This window comes from Strix uralensis, chromosome 24 (assembly GCF_047716275.1).
Source record: "Strix uralensis isolate ZFMK-TIS-50842 chromosome 24, bStrUra1, whole genome shotgun sequence".
Taxonomy (NCBI): Eukaryota; Metazoa; Chordata; class Aves; order Strigiformes; family Strigidae; genus Strix; species Strix uralensis.
Genome location: NC_133995.1, coordinates 2,385,544 through 2,400,963, shown reverse-complemented (window position 1 = coordinate 2,400,963; position 15,420 = coordinate 2,385,544). Strand labels below are relative to the sequence as shown.

General features: G+C 57.6%; 1 protein-coding gene across 5 annotated transcripts in view; it reads right to left on the bottom strand.

The window, feature by feature from the left end:
* CACNA1S (calcium voltage-gated channel subunit alpha1 S) overlaps nt 1-15,420 on the bottom strand; it is a 51,712-nt gene that overhangs the window by 2,343 nt on the left and 33,949 nt on the right. For 3 of the 5 annotated variants that reach the window (XM_074893917.1, XM_074893920.1, XM_074893921.1), the window contains 14 exons: nt 15,014-15,124; nt 14,441-14,524; nt 10,976-11,032; nt 8,879-9,007; nt 8,201-8,266; nt 7,588-7,679; nt 6,943-7,102; nt 6,269-6,396; nt 5,746-5,842; nt 4,286-4,388; nt 3,131-3,232; nt 2,891-3,015; nt 1,401-1,529; nt 461-660 (listed from right to left, as the gene is read on the bottom strand). In XM_074893917.1, the coding sequence (XP_074750018.1) occupies nt 461-660; nt 1,401-1,529; nt 2,891-3,015; nt 3,131-3,232; nt 4,286-4,388; nt 5,746-5,842; nt 6,269-6,396; nt 6,943-7,102; nt 7,588-7,679; nt 8,201-8,266; nt 8,879-9,007; nt 10,976-11,032; nt 14,441-14,524; nt 15,014-15,124 (1,583 nt within the window). The remainder of the gene's footprint in view (nt 1-460; nt 661-1,400; nt 1,530-2,890; nt 3,016-3,130; nt 3,233-4,285; nt 4,389-5,745; nt 5,843-6,268; nt 6,397-6,942; nt 7,103-7,587; nt 7,680-8,200; nt 8,267-8,878; nt 9,008-10,975; nt 11,033-14,440; nt 14,525-15,013; nt 15,125-15,420) is intronic. The other 2 variants (XM_074893918.1, XM_074893919.1) reach the window with 2 other exon arrangements.

The window sequence follows — 15,420 nt, the reverse complement described above, 5'->3', positions numbered from 1 at the left end:
GGGAAGGCTCGTTCCTGCCATCGCCGGAGCCCTGCTGTCCACCTCGATCCTCACAGCACAAGGAGGGCAGGAAGGGCATCACACATGCTGATGTGCAGAGACACATGGAGCCACTCTGCATGTTCTGGCAACATCTCTGGGAGTGCTAGGTTGGGGTTTGGGGACCAGTGAGGGGTGTCTGCTCTCCCTGTCCCCTTGCCTGGGCCCTGGATCACACCCCAAGGGCTGAATTTCTGCACAAAGCTCCTGTGTCCATGGAGCCACTTCCACAGCCAGAGCTCAATGCCTCCCAGTCTGCAGGGACCTCCCTGCTGAACTCATCCACTTCTCCAGACCTTTCCCATCCATGAAGAACCCCTGGGCAAAACCAACATGCAGCCAGCTGCCAGCACAGCCCCGCCGGGGCACGGCCCAGCTCCGCCCCCCCTTGCCTGCCCACGCGAGGCTCACCAGCCCTTACCCCTCCAACCAGTCGCTGCTGTTGGCGTTGTTGACGTTGGTGTTGCCTTCCTGGGGGAAGTCATCGAGGAAGACAGGGGAATCGAGGTCCTCGCTGCCCACCTCTGTGAACTGCAGGGGCCTCTGGCTGGCCACCTGGGGCTGCAGAGGGCTGCTGGGCTCCAGAAAGCTGTCGACCTGGCCAAACAAGCCACCTGTCCTCTGCAACCAACAGGGAGGGCATCAGGGCAGGCCTGGAGCTCTGGGCTGCTCTGGGGCCATTCCCATGGCAGGAGACACGTGGGGGTGCCCATGGGAACTGCAGTCTCTCTGCTCATCTCTCTGTTCAGGCCTCGCAGACCACAGGGTTTCAAAAGCCTCACTGCCCAGGTGGGGAAACTGAGGCACTTAGGGGTGATGGTCACACAACAGCGCTGGGATGACAGCCAGCCCTGTGCATGACAAACCCTGCCACCTCTGTGGGACAGCCCCAGCCGGTGGCATATCTGGACACAGCAGGAGGTGCAACCCTGCAACACCAACAGCTGCCCAGGCTGTCTCAGAGACTCCCAGGGAGCAGAAAGTGAATCTGTTCCTGCTCTGGTGATGATGACACCTGGGCTGTCTTGCCTTAGCCTGGCAGAAGGTGTGAGTGGGGCCCTCCAAACCTGCGGGTAAACATTCAGCACACCCCTGCCAGGCATATGAGCAGGGTCCTTTTACAGAGGGGAAACTGAGGCAGAGCGCAGGTTGCCCAGGATGACTCAACCAGGATGTCCTGATACTCAGGGAGAGGAAAGAAGTGCTTGCTGATCCACCTTGTGCTCCACGCTGTCTTTCATGGTCAGGCTCACCTCTGGACTGTCTGCCAGGTGCTGCCAGCCATGCTGACCCACCAACACATCAAAATGGGGGCTGGGTGGGACCACCATCACCTGGGGTGCCCTGAGGGCTGCACTCACCCTGTATATCCCTTCCTCCATGGCAGCCTCCACCATTGCTCTTTCCAGCTCCTCCTCAGCAGTCAAGTCCCCAGAAATGGCCCGATGGATTTCAGGAGCAGCTTCTTCTTCAATGCTCCTCAGCCCAGCCTGGTGAGGACAAGAGGCACAGCTGGATGTGGCCTGGCCCCCCCCCCCCCCCCCACCTCACTTTGGGCTTTGAGAGGAAAGGTGATGAAGCATGCTCACCTGGTAAGCCACGCTGCCCTGCCAGGACTCCTACCAGTGACAGGTCATGGGTCGTCCTGCGACTGCTTGGGGAAACAGCTTCTGGGCTAATGCTGTCCCACAAAGGGTTATGCTAAGGGCAACCTGGCAAAGGGTTGGGCTGGTGACGCCCAAGGAGTAGCTGTGCCTTTGACCCTGATCTGGAGTTACTGATCTGGGGCCTGGCTCTTTTCCTTGTTTTGCACCTTTGGGGCCCGGTCTTTTAACCCTACAAGTGATTTCCTCCCTATAAGGTCAGGAGAGGCTGGGGACATCCCAGCTGCTCTGGCCAGGCATATAAATCTTATAAATCATATAAATTTGGTCTCTTCTCCCAAGGAATTAGTGACAGAACAAGAGGGAACGGCTTTAAACTGCAACAGGGGAGGGTCAGACTGGACATGAGGAACAAATGTTTTCCAGAAAGAGTGGTCAGAGAGTGGAATAGGCTGCCCAGGGAGGGGGTGGAGTCCCCATCCCTGGGTGTGTTTAAGGGCCGTTTGGATGAGCTGTGGGGGGATGTGGGGTAGGGGAGAACTTTGTAGAGTCGGGCTGAGGGTTGGACTCGATGATCCCAAGGGTCTTTTCCAACCTGAATGATTCTGTGATTCTATGAAATCCTCTCCCATCCCACCCTGACAGCATCCTTCAGGGCTGCTGTGCAGGCTTCTCTGACTGCAGTAATCCTGCTTGAGATCAGCCACCTCAGCCCTTCTCCACCTGATGTTGCACTGGGCAATGAGATGCTACAGACAGCACCATGCACACAGAATGATCTGCAACACTGCTAAGGTGAGAAAAGGGAGAAGACCCTGGGAATGGAGAAAAGCAGGTGGATAAGGGCCTGGATGGGCAGCATTTGGTCCAAACATCGGTCTGTGGTTTCCAGGTCTTAAAACTGCTTGGTGAGATATCAGACCCTGCTGAGCCCTCTCTGGGGCTGAAGTCAGTGGGTAGAGTCAAAAATCTCCTTTGCTTCCAGAGTCACCTGCACCCTGGAGACTAAGGTCACCCTCAGCGGTGAAGTGCTTGTGGCCAATTCAGCGCTGGTTCACTTGGGGCCACCCCATTTCCAGAGCCTGAGGCACAGCAGTCCCTATGTGTCACTGCAGCTCTGCCTCTCTAAGTCACCCTGGACTTCCCTGAGCTGGGGGAAGCCTCTTCCCTGATCTGCAGAGCTCCCACCACACCCTGCCTGTCTCCAGGACGGGTCACCCCTCCAACGCCACCCACATGCTACCAACCTGGATCTCCACAGGGTTCTTTTTGGGCCGGTACCCATAATACTCCTCCTGGCGCTTCATGAACTTCCTGAAATGCTCTTGGATGAGGAAAGTAGCATAGAATTTGCCCACTGTCACCTCATCATCTGGAGGGGAGGAAACCAAATTGATACGCCCATTGTAAGGCCCCAAGTTGTCGGAGCATGAGGCTCCGGGCAGGTGTCACTCTGCCCCTCTGGGAAGTACCAGCAGGTGACACACCTCCAATAGGAGGGATGACCTGGTCCAAAAGCTTCATACTCGTTCGCTTCCAGATTTTTTTGATAATGGCTCTGAGCTCCTCGTTGGCCTGTTCAAAGTTACCTGCGAGAAAAGCGAGCAGGACAGAGCAGTTCAATCGTAGGGAAATGTGAACATGAGTGAAGACAAAGCATGTGAAAACCTGGCCAGACTTCTCCAGGGCGTGACAGCTCCTCTCCAGCCTCCCACCCAGCAAAAATGAGCTTTGTAAGGATGAGACTTTGATTTTAGCAAAAAGACTTTAACTGTAGAGTGAGACAGACCTGGAAAATGGGTGGAGTGTTAGTGCCACCTCTCTGTTCTGGTGATCAACAACATTTCAACCTCCCCTTTGGTGCTCTCACAGGCTTTAACATTCCTGCTCGCCTGCAATCCCCATCTGTCCCCAGGCATGCTTGGAGACCTCCTGTGCTCCTCCCAGGGCTGCCCCCACTGTGAGGCCATGTTCCCTGCCCCAGCTGAGGGAGGACACCCATGCCACGCTGCCCCAGGGCTGACCGCTGCCCAGCCTCCCCTGCTGCCAGAGCTGCCTGCCCCAGCCTGGCCACAGAGCTGCCCGTGTGACACGGCCTAACCCAGAGCCTGGAAACCAGCTGCTGCGGCATCTTCCCAAAGCAGGGCTTTGCAACCCATGCTGCTGGCAAGGAAAGGGGGGAAAGCAACTCCTCCCCAGCACAGCTAAATTCAAAGAGAATCCGTCCCCTTCCATTCCAGTCTGAGATTGTAAATACGAGGGGAAATGCAGCGCTGGAGCAGGTGGTGCTATGCTGGGGGCAGGGGGAGATCAGGCCACACTCCAGTGTGGGAAGGGAGGCCAGTGGCTGCGCATTGTGGCATGGATGGGAATTCAGCCAGAACTGCTCTTGAGCTGTTCAGGGTGAAGTTACGCAGCTGGGGCCGCACTGGTTCACTCTTCAGGGCTGCAATGCACGTGCCTGCAACTAATAACGTCCTGCAGGCTTGGCCTGAGCAGCCCCATCATGTGTCCACGGTCTCTGGTCTGATGAGATAATTCATAGCATGAAGCCGAGGGTGGCACCACAGGCTCCAGCCCCACGGGCAACTCCATGAGGGTCCCCCCATCCGGCCGTAGGGGCAGACAGCAGCAGCACTTACCTTCTGTCTTGATCTTGAGGGCTGTCCTCACCAGCGCAAAGAGGGTTGCATTGAAGGTGACAGTGCCATCGCTGTTGAGGGGCATGTTCATGCACACGAGACGCTGCACAGCAAACCCACAGTGTGAGCCCAGGCAGCAGCTCCCCACAAACACACGGCTTGTCCTGGCCTCAGGGCAGCCACGCTGCCTGGGGAGAGGCTCCGCTCCTGGCACTGAGCCCTCCCAGCTCTGCCAGCTCCACCCAGGCCCACGGGGCTCTGCACCACTGCTTGGCAGCACAGGGGCCAGGGGCAGCAACATCCCCCACGCTAACCAGCCAGCTAAACCAGACCAGGCTGCAAGGAGAGCGAGCTCAGATCTGTGGAAATAACCCCACCTACGGGGCACCGGTGCCATGGGAGGAAACCATAGAATCATTTAGGCTGGAAAAGACCTTTAAGATCATCGAGTCCAACCATAAACCTAACACTGTCAAGTCCACTACTAAACCATGTCCCAAGTGCCACATCTACATGTCTTTTAAATACCTCCAGGGATGGTGACTAATCGCTTCCCTGGGCAGCCTGTTGCAGTGCTTGACAACCCTTTCAGTGAAGAAATATTTCCTAATATCCAAACTAAAACTCTCCTGGTGCAACTTAAGGCCATTTCCTCTTATCCTATCACTTGCTGCTTGGGAAAAAGAGACCAACACCCACCTCAATACAACCTCCTTTCAGGTAGTTGTAGAGAGAGATAAGGTCTCCCCTGAGCTTCCTTTTCTCCAGACTAAACCACCAGCCAGTGAGAGACACAGCACTGCTCTCAGGGAAATGGGAGTCATTCTGTGTTTTGTTCCACACTCCAAAAAGTGCCCCAGGCTGCTGTGAGGGATCTGGGAATCAAACCTCCAGTGAATTTGCCCAAGAGCCATGAGGGGGGGTTACACCAGTCCCTGAGCCCCTGCCCATGTCGTTTTACACATCAGCCTCACACAGGTCCTGGATTTGTGCAGAATGAGCTAAGCCAGGAAAAGCGTACTCATGCCGATGTCTCCAGCTCCCTCAGTGCTATCAGCCCTTGGAAACAAAGTTTTACAGCCCACTCGACGTGGCCAGATACTCAGGCCCAGCATTGCCCTCCTGTATGAGATGCAGGTGTGGGGCACCCCAGCGTGGCTTGGGAGTCCCTCTGCACTGAGGGCTCCAGACACAGACCAGCCCACTGGTGCCATCCTCCTTGGTGTGGGCGTGAGCACAGGCAAGTCTGAAACACATCAGCTCCATGCAGGTTAACAGCATCTCTCCAGGCCCCCAGAATACTCCCCTCCATTAAACACAAGAGGTCAGAGCACATGTATAAACCAGGACCCTGGGAATCTGGCTGCACTGCCACCCTCAGCCTCCCCGGGGAGGATGCACAGACAGCTTGGGAAAGATGCCCCTGTGCCCACAGACCCTGCCACCCCCTTGGCTCTTACCTTACAAGCTACACGGTGAGGGCAGAACTTCCCGAAGCCCAGGGGAGGCTGGATACGTCTCAGCAGAGTCACTACATCCAAGTGTTTGATTCTGCCCCTGCAGAGGCAACAAACTGCATCAGCAGTGTGGTGGCAGACGTGGGGGACAGTGGTTTGGGCAGGGGCTGGGTGGGTTCATCCTTGTGGTCTGTCCCATGCTCCTGTGGTGGGCAAATCCCTAGACTTCCTTATTCTCTTCTTGGGAAAAGCAGTTGTTCCCTGTGGCACCAGACAGCAGATAAAGGTGCACAGTGGCATGGGAAGAGTTGGCAGCGTCACCAGGGCTGGATGAAGAGAGGACTGGAAGTCCCGTGTCCCCAAACATCCTGACGGCTTGTACCAGCCCTGGAATGCCACCTCTGAGACGCTGGGATCTAACTCTTAGACAGTGCCCAAGCTCATGCTGCCGTGTGTGTCTCAGGGCAGCCCATCCCAGGCTCCCCATGGCCCACCCGCTCTGTGCCGCTCACCCCCTGTCACTCACTTGGCCTCGGGGTCATACTCAGCCCAGATCCGTTTGAACTCGTCCAGGTGATGGGGCCCAAGGATGGACCAGTCGCGTGTGAGGTAGTCAAAGTTGTCCATGATGACAGCCACGAAGAGGTTGATGATCTGAGGGCAGAGAAGCGGGTGTGAAGGACCCAAGTTAGGGCAGGGCCAAGCACTCAGTAGGTCCCTGGGCAGAAGGACAGTGACAACCCTCACAGCTGGCAGCGTGGAGCAGAGCAGTGCTGCCCGCAGGCCCCGGCCATGGCCATGGGAAAACGCAGGGAAAACGTGTTTAGGAGAAGGGGTTTGGGTTCCCCTGGAGCCAGGGGATGCTCCGGGTCACCCCATGCAGGGCTGGGCTCCCACCCAAGGAGATCATGTGAACGACTGCAGCAGACACAGGGCATCTCTTCCCTCTTCACCCTTGCAAGAGTCAACACAGACAGATCTGGACAGCAGCGCACGGGGGCAATGGGAAGGGACTAACGGGGGATGCTGGGCCCCACAGGAGCGCGGTGTCAGGTTCACAGCATGGCTGGGTGGATGGGCTGGAGGATGATGCCCCTAGGAAGAGGGTGCTGTGGACTCAGCCCCACGAGATGCAAGGCGAACTCAACACCAGGCACTGCCCAGGGCCAGCACCAGGGTGCCAAAGGGAGCCCTGCATACCAGGAAGGCGCAGAGCATGTAGAAGCTGATGAAGTAGAAGTAGGCGAAGCCCGTGCCGCAGGTGTATTCCTCGCCCTCGGCAAAGTCTGACTCGGGGTCGCACAGCTTGCCGTAGCTGCAATCCAGCAGGATCTCCTGCCAGGCCTCACCGGTCGCACACCTGGGGAGAGGGGATGCCGGCTGGTCCCTGCCTGTCCTGGGCACGCAGGGAGGGCTGCGGCCAGCCCAGCGCACAGGGAAACAGGGAGCCACTGGGAAAGGAGCTGCCAGGATCCTGGGCTTGCTGTGCTGCTGTGGAGAGTCTGTTATTGAAAGCTCCAAAGTGAAGTGTTTGGAGTCAAGGACTGCCTTGGGATGAGCTCTTGCTTCCCCTTGAGTTTCCTCACAATTCACAAACTAAAATCCAGTCTGAAACATTCAGAATAGAAACCCCAAAGTGCCCCTCTCTCCTGCAGCTCAGCTACACCAGGCAAACCAACAGCCACTCCTGAAATGCTTCCACCGCTGCAAGAAATTTTTCTGTAGGGCAAAAAAGAAATCGTCTACAGAAATGCTGGTCTCCCTCACTCCAAGCTGGTAGGCTCCCATGCCAACTCTGAGCCCAGTTCCCTTCTGGAGCTGCTTGCTCGCCAAGACAAGACTGACCTGAAGAGCAGCAGCACAGCTTGTGGAAAGGTTTGGAAGTTGTTGTTTCGGTTGATCTGGGTCCCGTCCACCATGGCGATCTTCCCAAACATCTGTAAATCACATTGTCAGGTCCCCAGCACCCTTTCTCAGGCACTGACCACCCTCCAGAGCATCCCTGCCCCTGAGCAGCATCCTTCTCCTCTTGTTTACTCAGCTTTGGGTGTCCCCAAAAGAGACTGAGACTGGGGTGTGGGTGCTCAGGGGCTCATGAGCTCCTTGGACATTCCTGCCTACGCTGAAAATGCCCCTGTCTACGCTGCACTTCATCTGGGCCAAGGAGACAAGGTCTTATGAACCAGGCACAAGCACTTGTGACTGTGTCTAGGTTGTGCTGTTGACTCCAAAAGTACTATTTGCTGCGTGTCTCTGTTGCCCTAGCTGCAGCCCAGTGATGGGAGGAGGCTGCTGGGGCTGTAAACATCCCTGGAGACCAGGGTAAAATGGTCCCACTGTGTTCAAAGACTCAGGGAGTGCCCAGCAGAGCACCTAGTTCCTCTCCATTCCATCTCCCCAGATGCTATCAGGCTCAGGGCATCTGTTCAAAACCAGATCCCACCCCTGTGCCTCTCACCTGCATCCCGATCACAGCATAGATGAAAAAAAGCATCACAATCAGCAGGGCTACGTAGGGCAGAGCCTGTGACAAAAGGACCATGGCTTGTGTGAGATACCAGCCCAGCATCAAGGCAACCCAGGGACAGGAGGTTGGGTCTGGAGCTACTGCGTGACACCAGCACCCAGACCTCCATGTGCGGAGGGGACAGCTTGTTGTCTGCCTGTTCCTCTACCCACCCTCCCACAAACCCCACTCCCCAGTTCTCATGCATGAGAGGCTTATGCCAACCCCAGGGAGCACTGGGTCTGTGCAGCTGGGACGAAGGCTGAGCACAACCCACGGATACCCAGGGCTGAGGGAGCTGCCCAGGCTCAACAGCTGCATGCTGAGATGCTGCAGCACGCCCTTCAGCTCCCCACTCGGTGCAGAGCCCAGCCTTGTTGGGACCAGGGCTGACAGTCCAGCTCTGACATGTGGTGGTGTCAGCCAGGGAGACTCCCGACATCTTCCCACTGTGTTCTCCTACACAGCACAAGCCCTGGTCCAGTCTGAGGCCAGCAGCCTGCCAGCAGGGGAGCTTTCCTCCTCTGCCTGGTGAGGACATGCTGCTCGCCCCCCTAGCCTGAGGATCAGAGCTTGCTGCCAGCACAGGGCATGTGCTTGTCTGGGAGGGGAGCACTGTTCCTCACAGACCTGGAAGGACTTGATGAAGGTCCACAGGAGGGTCCTGACACCCTCCCCCCGGCTCAGCAGCTTCACCAGCCGCATCACCCGGAACAGGCGGAAGAAAGTGATGGAGACGCGGGAGTTGTCGTCAGAGTCCTGCAGGCAGAGCACAACACTTGGAGGGCAGCGGCTGCTGATGCCTCCAGGCAGACAAGGTGGGGTCCAGGTCCTGGGGGGGAAGAGTAACAAGATTCCCCCCGCCAGGCACCAGCCATGGTCCCCACAGCCCTTGCCTGCACGGAGGACCAGACTGCGGAGGGGATGTGCTGGCACTTTCCCTCCAGACTTCCCAGTGAGTTCCTCTCCCCAGCCCCACTGTCTCACATCTCTGCCCCCCCCCAGCTGCTCAGGATGCCTGGTTATGGGTACAAGAGCACTCCCGTTAGCTCGGGGGGTGGGACACTGCAGGGGATGGCATGCTGTAATGCGGACGGGGAGAGCTGTGCTGTTCACCCCACGCCAGACAGGGCCACCCAAGGACAGGCTCTCCAGGTTCTCACCAAGCAGGTATCGTATGGGATGCTCCCACCTCAGGGCCTATTTGTAAGGCCAGGCACTAGGCACATGAAGGGTTAATGCTGGGTGTTTAAGCACAGAAAGGGTGGTTTGAGAGTTCCCAGCAGGGCCTTCATGGACCAAAAAAGGGACTGAAGGCAGGGCAGCTCTGGGGCAGTGCTGCCCAGTGTCAGCCCTACCTGCAGTGATGCCTACTCTCTTGGGGTGGCTGCAGATCCCACCCTGGAGGGGCAAAGAGCCATGTCCCAGGGCTGGGGACTCCTGCGTTCAGGACAAAATGGGTAGGCAGGAGGGGACCCAGCAGGCACAGCTCCTGGGCTCAAAGGGCCAGGTTTTGTCCAGGAGCACCTGGGACCCTGGCAGCTGGGAGATGCTGGGGGCTCAGTCACCTGCTCCCTTGGTTGCTGCAGCGCGGCACAGCCTCAGCCCCAGCCTTGGCCACCAGGAACCATGAGCAGACCCTCCCGGCCTCCACCAGGCACTGTCCATCCTGCCTCCACCACCGCTTGGGACGCCTTTCCTACTGCCCCTCGGCCTCCCAGAGCTTGGCTGCTGCCACTGGATCCCACTCACCCCCGTCACCCAGCCCCCCCACTCCCAGCTATTTCAGGGCAACAAAACCCAGCTGTAACCACCCCTCCCAGCAGCTCCGTCTTCCCCAGTCTGGCATTTTTGAGTTCCCAGGGCTACACTTGGAAACACCATTCCCTCTCTCCACCTCTCTTTCCTTTGCCTTTTGCTCTCCTAGTGCCCAGCGAGCACAGTGGTCAGGAACTTCCCATCAGCTCCAGTGCACCATGTCCCCACCGCCAGGACCTGGGCAGTGCCCACCGAAGGCCAGCTTGCCCTCCACAGTTCCCAGCACAAGGGCCCTGGGAAGAGGCTCCAGCGCATGGGGCCCTGCAGCCAGCCCCTCCCCATTTTCAGAGCCCCTACAATAGCTCCTGCGTGCCAACCCAGGGCACCCCCACCCCACTGCAACCCCATGGTGGTCTCAGCCACCAGTGTAACGCTTGTCCCACTCAGCCCCCAGCACATCAGGCCAGCAGCCACGGGACACAGCCTGGGGGAAGGCACCGGGCAACAGCCGCCTCTCTAACCACTTCTCTGGCTAAGAGTGTCAGAGGCTGCATTCACCCAGGCAAATCCCCTCAGGCCTTATACAGACAGAGTGATGGTCAGAGGAACCAAGGCCAACTGTCCTGCCCTCAGCAGCCAGGGACACCTTTGTTAGATGCTGTGTTCAGGTCAGATATCACGGCGCTGGGGGGTGGGATGGTTGGAGGGCAGGGCTGGGGTAGCACATGGACCCAGGAGGGCTGGGGAACAGCCCAGCACATCTCAGGGTGGGAAGGGGTGTCTGTGTGGGGGGTGTCTCACCCCAACTCCCTCTCAGCAAGGGGAGAGCTACACCCCAGAGAGCAGCTGGGTCTGGCGTGTCTTAGTAACATGCAGGACACATGCAAACACTGGCCACAGGCAGGCTGGCAGGGCCATGGGCAGCAAAGGGGAGGGGGCGCACGGCAAGCACATGCAGCTGGTATTTACAATGCTATCACAGCCTCCGCCCAGGCAGTACAATCCACCACTGGATGCAAGAACAGTCTGTCGAGAGAACAAGAGAGTCAGCAGAAGTGAGGCAGGAGTGAGAGGGAGGGAGGGATGGGTGGTTGCAGAAGATGACACAGACACAGAAGAAAGAGTAAGATGGAAACTGAGGACAAGAGGAGGAGCATAGGGGAAGGGCAGGCAGAGACCCCCCATCACCTGGGCTCATGGACAAAGACTTCTGAGGGGCAGAGGCAGCAGATGGCTAGCCAGGGAAACACACTGATCACGAGGGACTTACCACTTCTGTGCCCCACTGCACCTCACCTGCTGTGACACGTGTGTCTGGGGCAGGGGTGTATGGGCCAGGAAATCTGAGCCAAATCTCAGGACTGTATAATTTTGCTGCCTCTCACAGACACCCCCAGGTCAGGCCCAGGGCTGTGGCAGGTGGGATCAGGAGGGAAGGTGACCAGCTCGAGCCAACCCATGGCTCCTCTGCAGCAAGCCAGGCTGCTCTCAGCACGGCTGCTCCGACACCAAGACAAAACTGGTGCAGGTTTGCTGGGACTGAGCTCCAAGACTGGTAGTCCCATGTGTTGGTAGGAGGCAAACCATGGCCTGGCACCGTTCACCCACTAACCAAGAGGCAGGAACTGCTGGTCTGCACACACACAGGGCACACACAGGGCACACACATTCACACGCAGAGGAGTGCTCGCTCACACACACACACACACACACAAACCCTGAGACTTCTCAAAGCTGGCTGGAGACACACTCCTCTGAAGAGAGCCTAGGATACTCTGGAGCAGGGAGACTCCTTCCCAGTGCAGACACCAACACCTGACCCTTGGTGGGGTGGCCCAGCCCCAGCACCCCCTGCACAGACCAGCCTCAGTCCTGCGGGCCCAGCAGGAGGCTTTGGGTAGGCTGGGAGGGCCGGGCCTTGCGAAGGGGCTGAGCTTCCAGGGCAGGCAGTGGCAGGAGTTACAGAGCAGCACGGATGCTGCCAGCCCCCTACACCTCAGAGTCTGGGGTAGCACTGCCAGCGAGGCCCCATCCCTACTTCCCTCCTGCCCCAGACCCCTCAATACCCCTTGGGATCTGGGGGAACTCGATGACCATGAGGATCTGGCTGTGGTGGCTAGCAGAGGGCTCCTGACAGCACAACTGTCCCCACCGCCTCACCCTGACAGCCACACACAGAGACATGAGGGAGGAGAAAAGAGGCAGAATGGAAAGAGAGAGGAGGAGAGGACAGACTTTGCAAACCAGAGTCGCGTGCCTGGGTGCCACTAGGAATGGCTCGGCTGCTGTGAGCTGTCACCCACCATCCCTGCACCACGGGGCAGGCCTGTTTTGTGAAGGACACCCTCCTGAAAACACTGTAGCCCCAAGGTCTGCCTGTGCCTGCAAGGTGATCTATGATGGGCGCAGTGGTGACAAACAGCTCCTGGGGACCAGAGGTAACAGACCCACCTTGCAGTGACCTCTCAGCGGGGAGGAGACTTACTGGAAGGAGAGGTGAGGTTGCCCCCCGCCCCCCCCCAATCCTAATCCCTCAGCACATCACCAGATGGCTGGGAAAAACTTGGCGATGCTGGGAGAGATGTGGCTGTGGTGGAGAAGAAAGCACATACAGGAAAGTTGGGGCAGGCATGAGGGGCTCTGCTCTCAGGAGGGGACATAGGTGGTCACTGGGGCACCAGGCCTGCCAGAGCAGGACTGCCTGTGACAGGGGTCCCTGAAGAGCTTGGGGATGGGGAGGGGAGGCCAGTGCTCTTAGTGCCCCAGCACCCAGACCTGGGGGAGAGGACCAGTGAAGCTCAGGCCATATAGGATCATTCTTGAAATCCTGCCTGGCCCTTCTGCACAGCCCTGTCACTGCCAACAGCGTTGTGGCACACAGAGCACAGGGCCTGGGTCAGTCCCTGCCAGACCAGCCAGGGCACCAGGCTCCTCCGGGTGCCTGTGACCTGTGTCCCTGGGCATCCTCATGGAGCCACGGCCAAGCCCGGCAGTACCCTGGCACCTGGGCCAATTGACCTGCTTCCTCGCTCCATGGGCACTGAAAATCTCTGCCCAGTGCAGGGCCTTGAGCACCCTTTGAACTTCATTTCTGAGTGACAACAGGATGGGGAAGGAGGTAGAGCACTAGGAAATGATACCCTACAGGCAATAGGAAACCAGATCACAGGTACAGAGAACTGGTGGTCCAAGGATGGGGTCCTGGAGGACCTGGTGACAGATGAAAGCTGCTGGCACTGGCATGAAATCTGGGAGCTTGTCAAGGCTGAGCAGCTCAGAGGCTAGAGGACGGCAGTACTGACGTGCAGGTTGTGCAGGGAGGAGCATGTTGCTGTCACGGGAGGATGGTGGATGGTTTTGCTCATTCCAGCTCTGTGAGGCCTGGGCCACCCTCCAGAGAAGAAGGTGACTGCCACCAAGGGCCCCTGATCATCCTCTTTTCCCTGGCACAGAGAACAGCTGAAGGTCACCCTGTGCAGGAGTGGCAGTGACAGCAGCTCTGCCAGACAGCCCTGCAGTGCACTGGAGCTGGCAAGCCCTGCTCCCGAGAGGAGACAGCATGCGAATTCACTAGAGAGGGTTAATCTATAATCTACCCGATCCTACAGCTCCTTCTAGAGTTACCATCAGATCTGCTAAACGCAGCACACCATCTCCTGGTGCAGAGGGGCATTTTCAGTGCTAGGCACGGGCTGCGGATGTCCCAGTGCTATGAAAGGCAGTGGCATGCTGGCTTCCTAGCACTGCTCTGAAAATGCTCCCAGCAGAGCACTTACCATATAGCCACTGCCTGCAGCCACCCAGCCACGCAGCTTATATGGTGTAGAGCTTCTGAAATAGTGTATCGCTTATAGACACGCACACATATACAGTCAGTGTGTGTATATGTATGGGTCACTGTATGAAGGGACACATGCAAAGCAAATGCCTTGAAATTTGATGTGTCTGATCTTCCCCCGGCATGGGACAGGAGTGTCCTGTAGGTACAGGGAGCTGTGGGAACCCTTTTTTCTTCCCACCTGCACTGATCTGAGGCTGGACACGGTGACTGCCTGTCCAGGTGCACGCACGGGGAAGACAGGCAGGGTGAGTGGGCAGGGGCTGGCATTGCTGCTCATGGTCCAGTCCTGAGCGACTGGACTGTTTTCCATCGGATCCCAGTGCCTATAGATTCAGGGGATGGGAGGGGGCAGTGTCTCACGCTGGCTGGCTAGGGATGGTCCCCTCTGTTTAAACAGTGCTTTAAGGTCCACAGGGCCACAGCTGTGATCTCCACATGCTCATGCCACGGGATGATCCTGGCTTGTCCCTCCTCAGCGAGGAGAGGACACCAGCACTCTGCAGAGCCACACTGGCATCTCTGTCTTGCCTCAGGCAGTGCTGGCAGCGGTGCTCTGCAAGGACACCTTCATGCCTGAGCAGCCTGACACTTACGTCAATCTCGCTGAGGATGACATCAATGATGCTGCCAATCACTATGAGGAAGTCGAAGACGTTCCAGGGGTCCCCGAAGTAGCCCTGCCAGGGAAGAGCCAGAGAAAAGGAACAAACATTCAAGAGTTAAATCAAGAAGAGAGATGCTGGAGCCCAAAGGAAGGAGTGCCAGAAGGATCACCAGTGATCTCTGGCACCTCAGGGAGAGCCAGAAGGAGGGATGATGGTCAGACCTTGTACCCTCTGGTCAATTGTTTGGTCCTGTATTGCCATGGGGTGAATCGAAGTGGCTAGACCTATGTCCCCACCAGTGACAGATGACCCTGAAGATGGGAACAATGGCCGGCTGGATTGGCTTGGACTTGGCTAGCAAGGGTAGCCCTGACAAACAGTAGTCCTTCCAGAAACTAATAGGACCTGCGCACGGGGGTCCCCAAGGGTGTCACAAGAAGTTCTCTGGAGTTGCAGGGCTGGGGGTGCTTGTACTCCAGAGATGCGAAATGCAGTGTAAAAGGACTCCCCGAGCCTCACCTGAGGCCCTCTCCTGCTCTCCAGACCATGCCCTCCTCTCACCTTGACTTTAAAGGCCATGAGCTTGAGGATCATCTCCAGGGTGAAGAGGACGGTGAAAGCCACATTGAGGATGTCTGAGACGTGGTTCATTTCTGCAGACTGATTGTAATGCTGAGGAGAAGACAGAAGGAGCTTTGTTAGCCCACGGCAAATCCAGCCTCCGTTGTGAGCTCAGAGGCCTGTGCTGGATACAGAACCCACCCCGCCTCCCCCAGACCTATGGCTCAGCAGTGGTCAGCAAGAAGGAAATTTGCCCCCTGCAGCCCCTTCTCTGGGGTCCCTACATCCAACCAGTCCCACTTGGCCCCTGTCCCCAGGAGCACACACCACAAGCTTTGCTGTGTAGGAAAGACCTCCTTCCTCCCCAGAAGTTCTCTTGGAGGTGGCAGGGCTGAGCTAGCCCATCC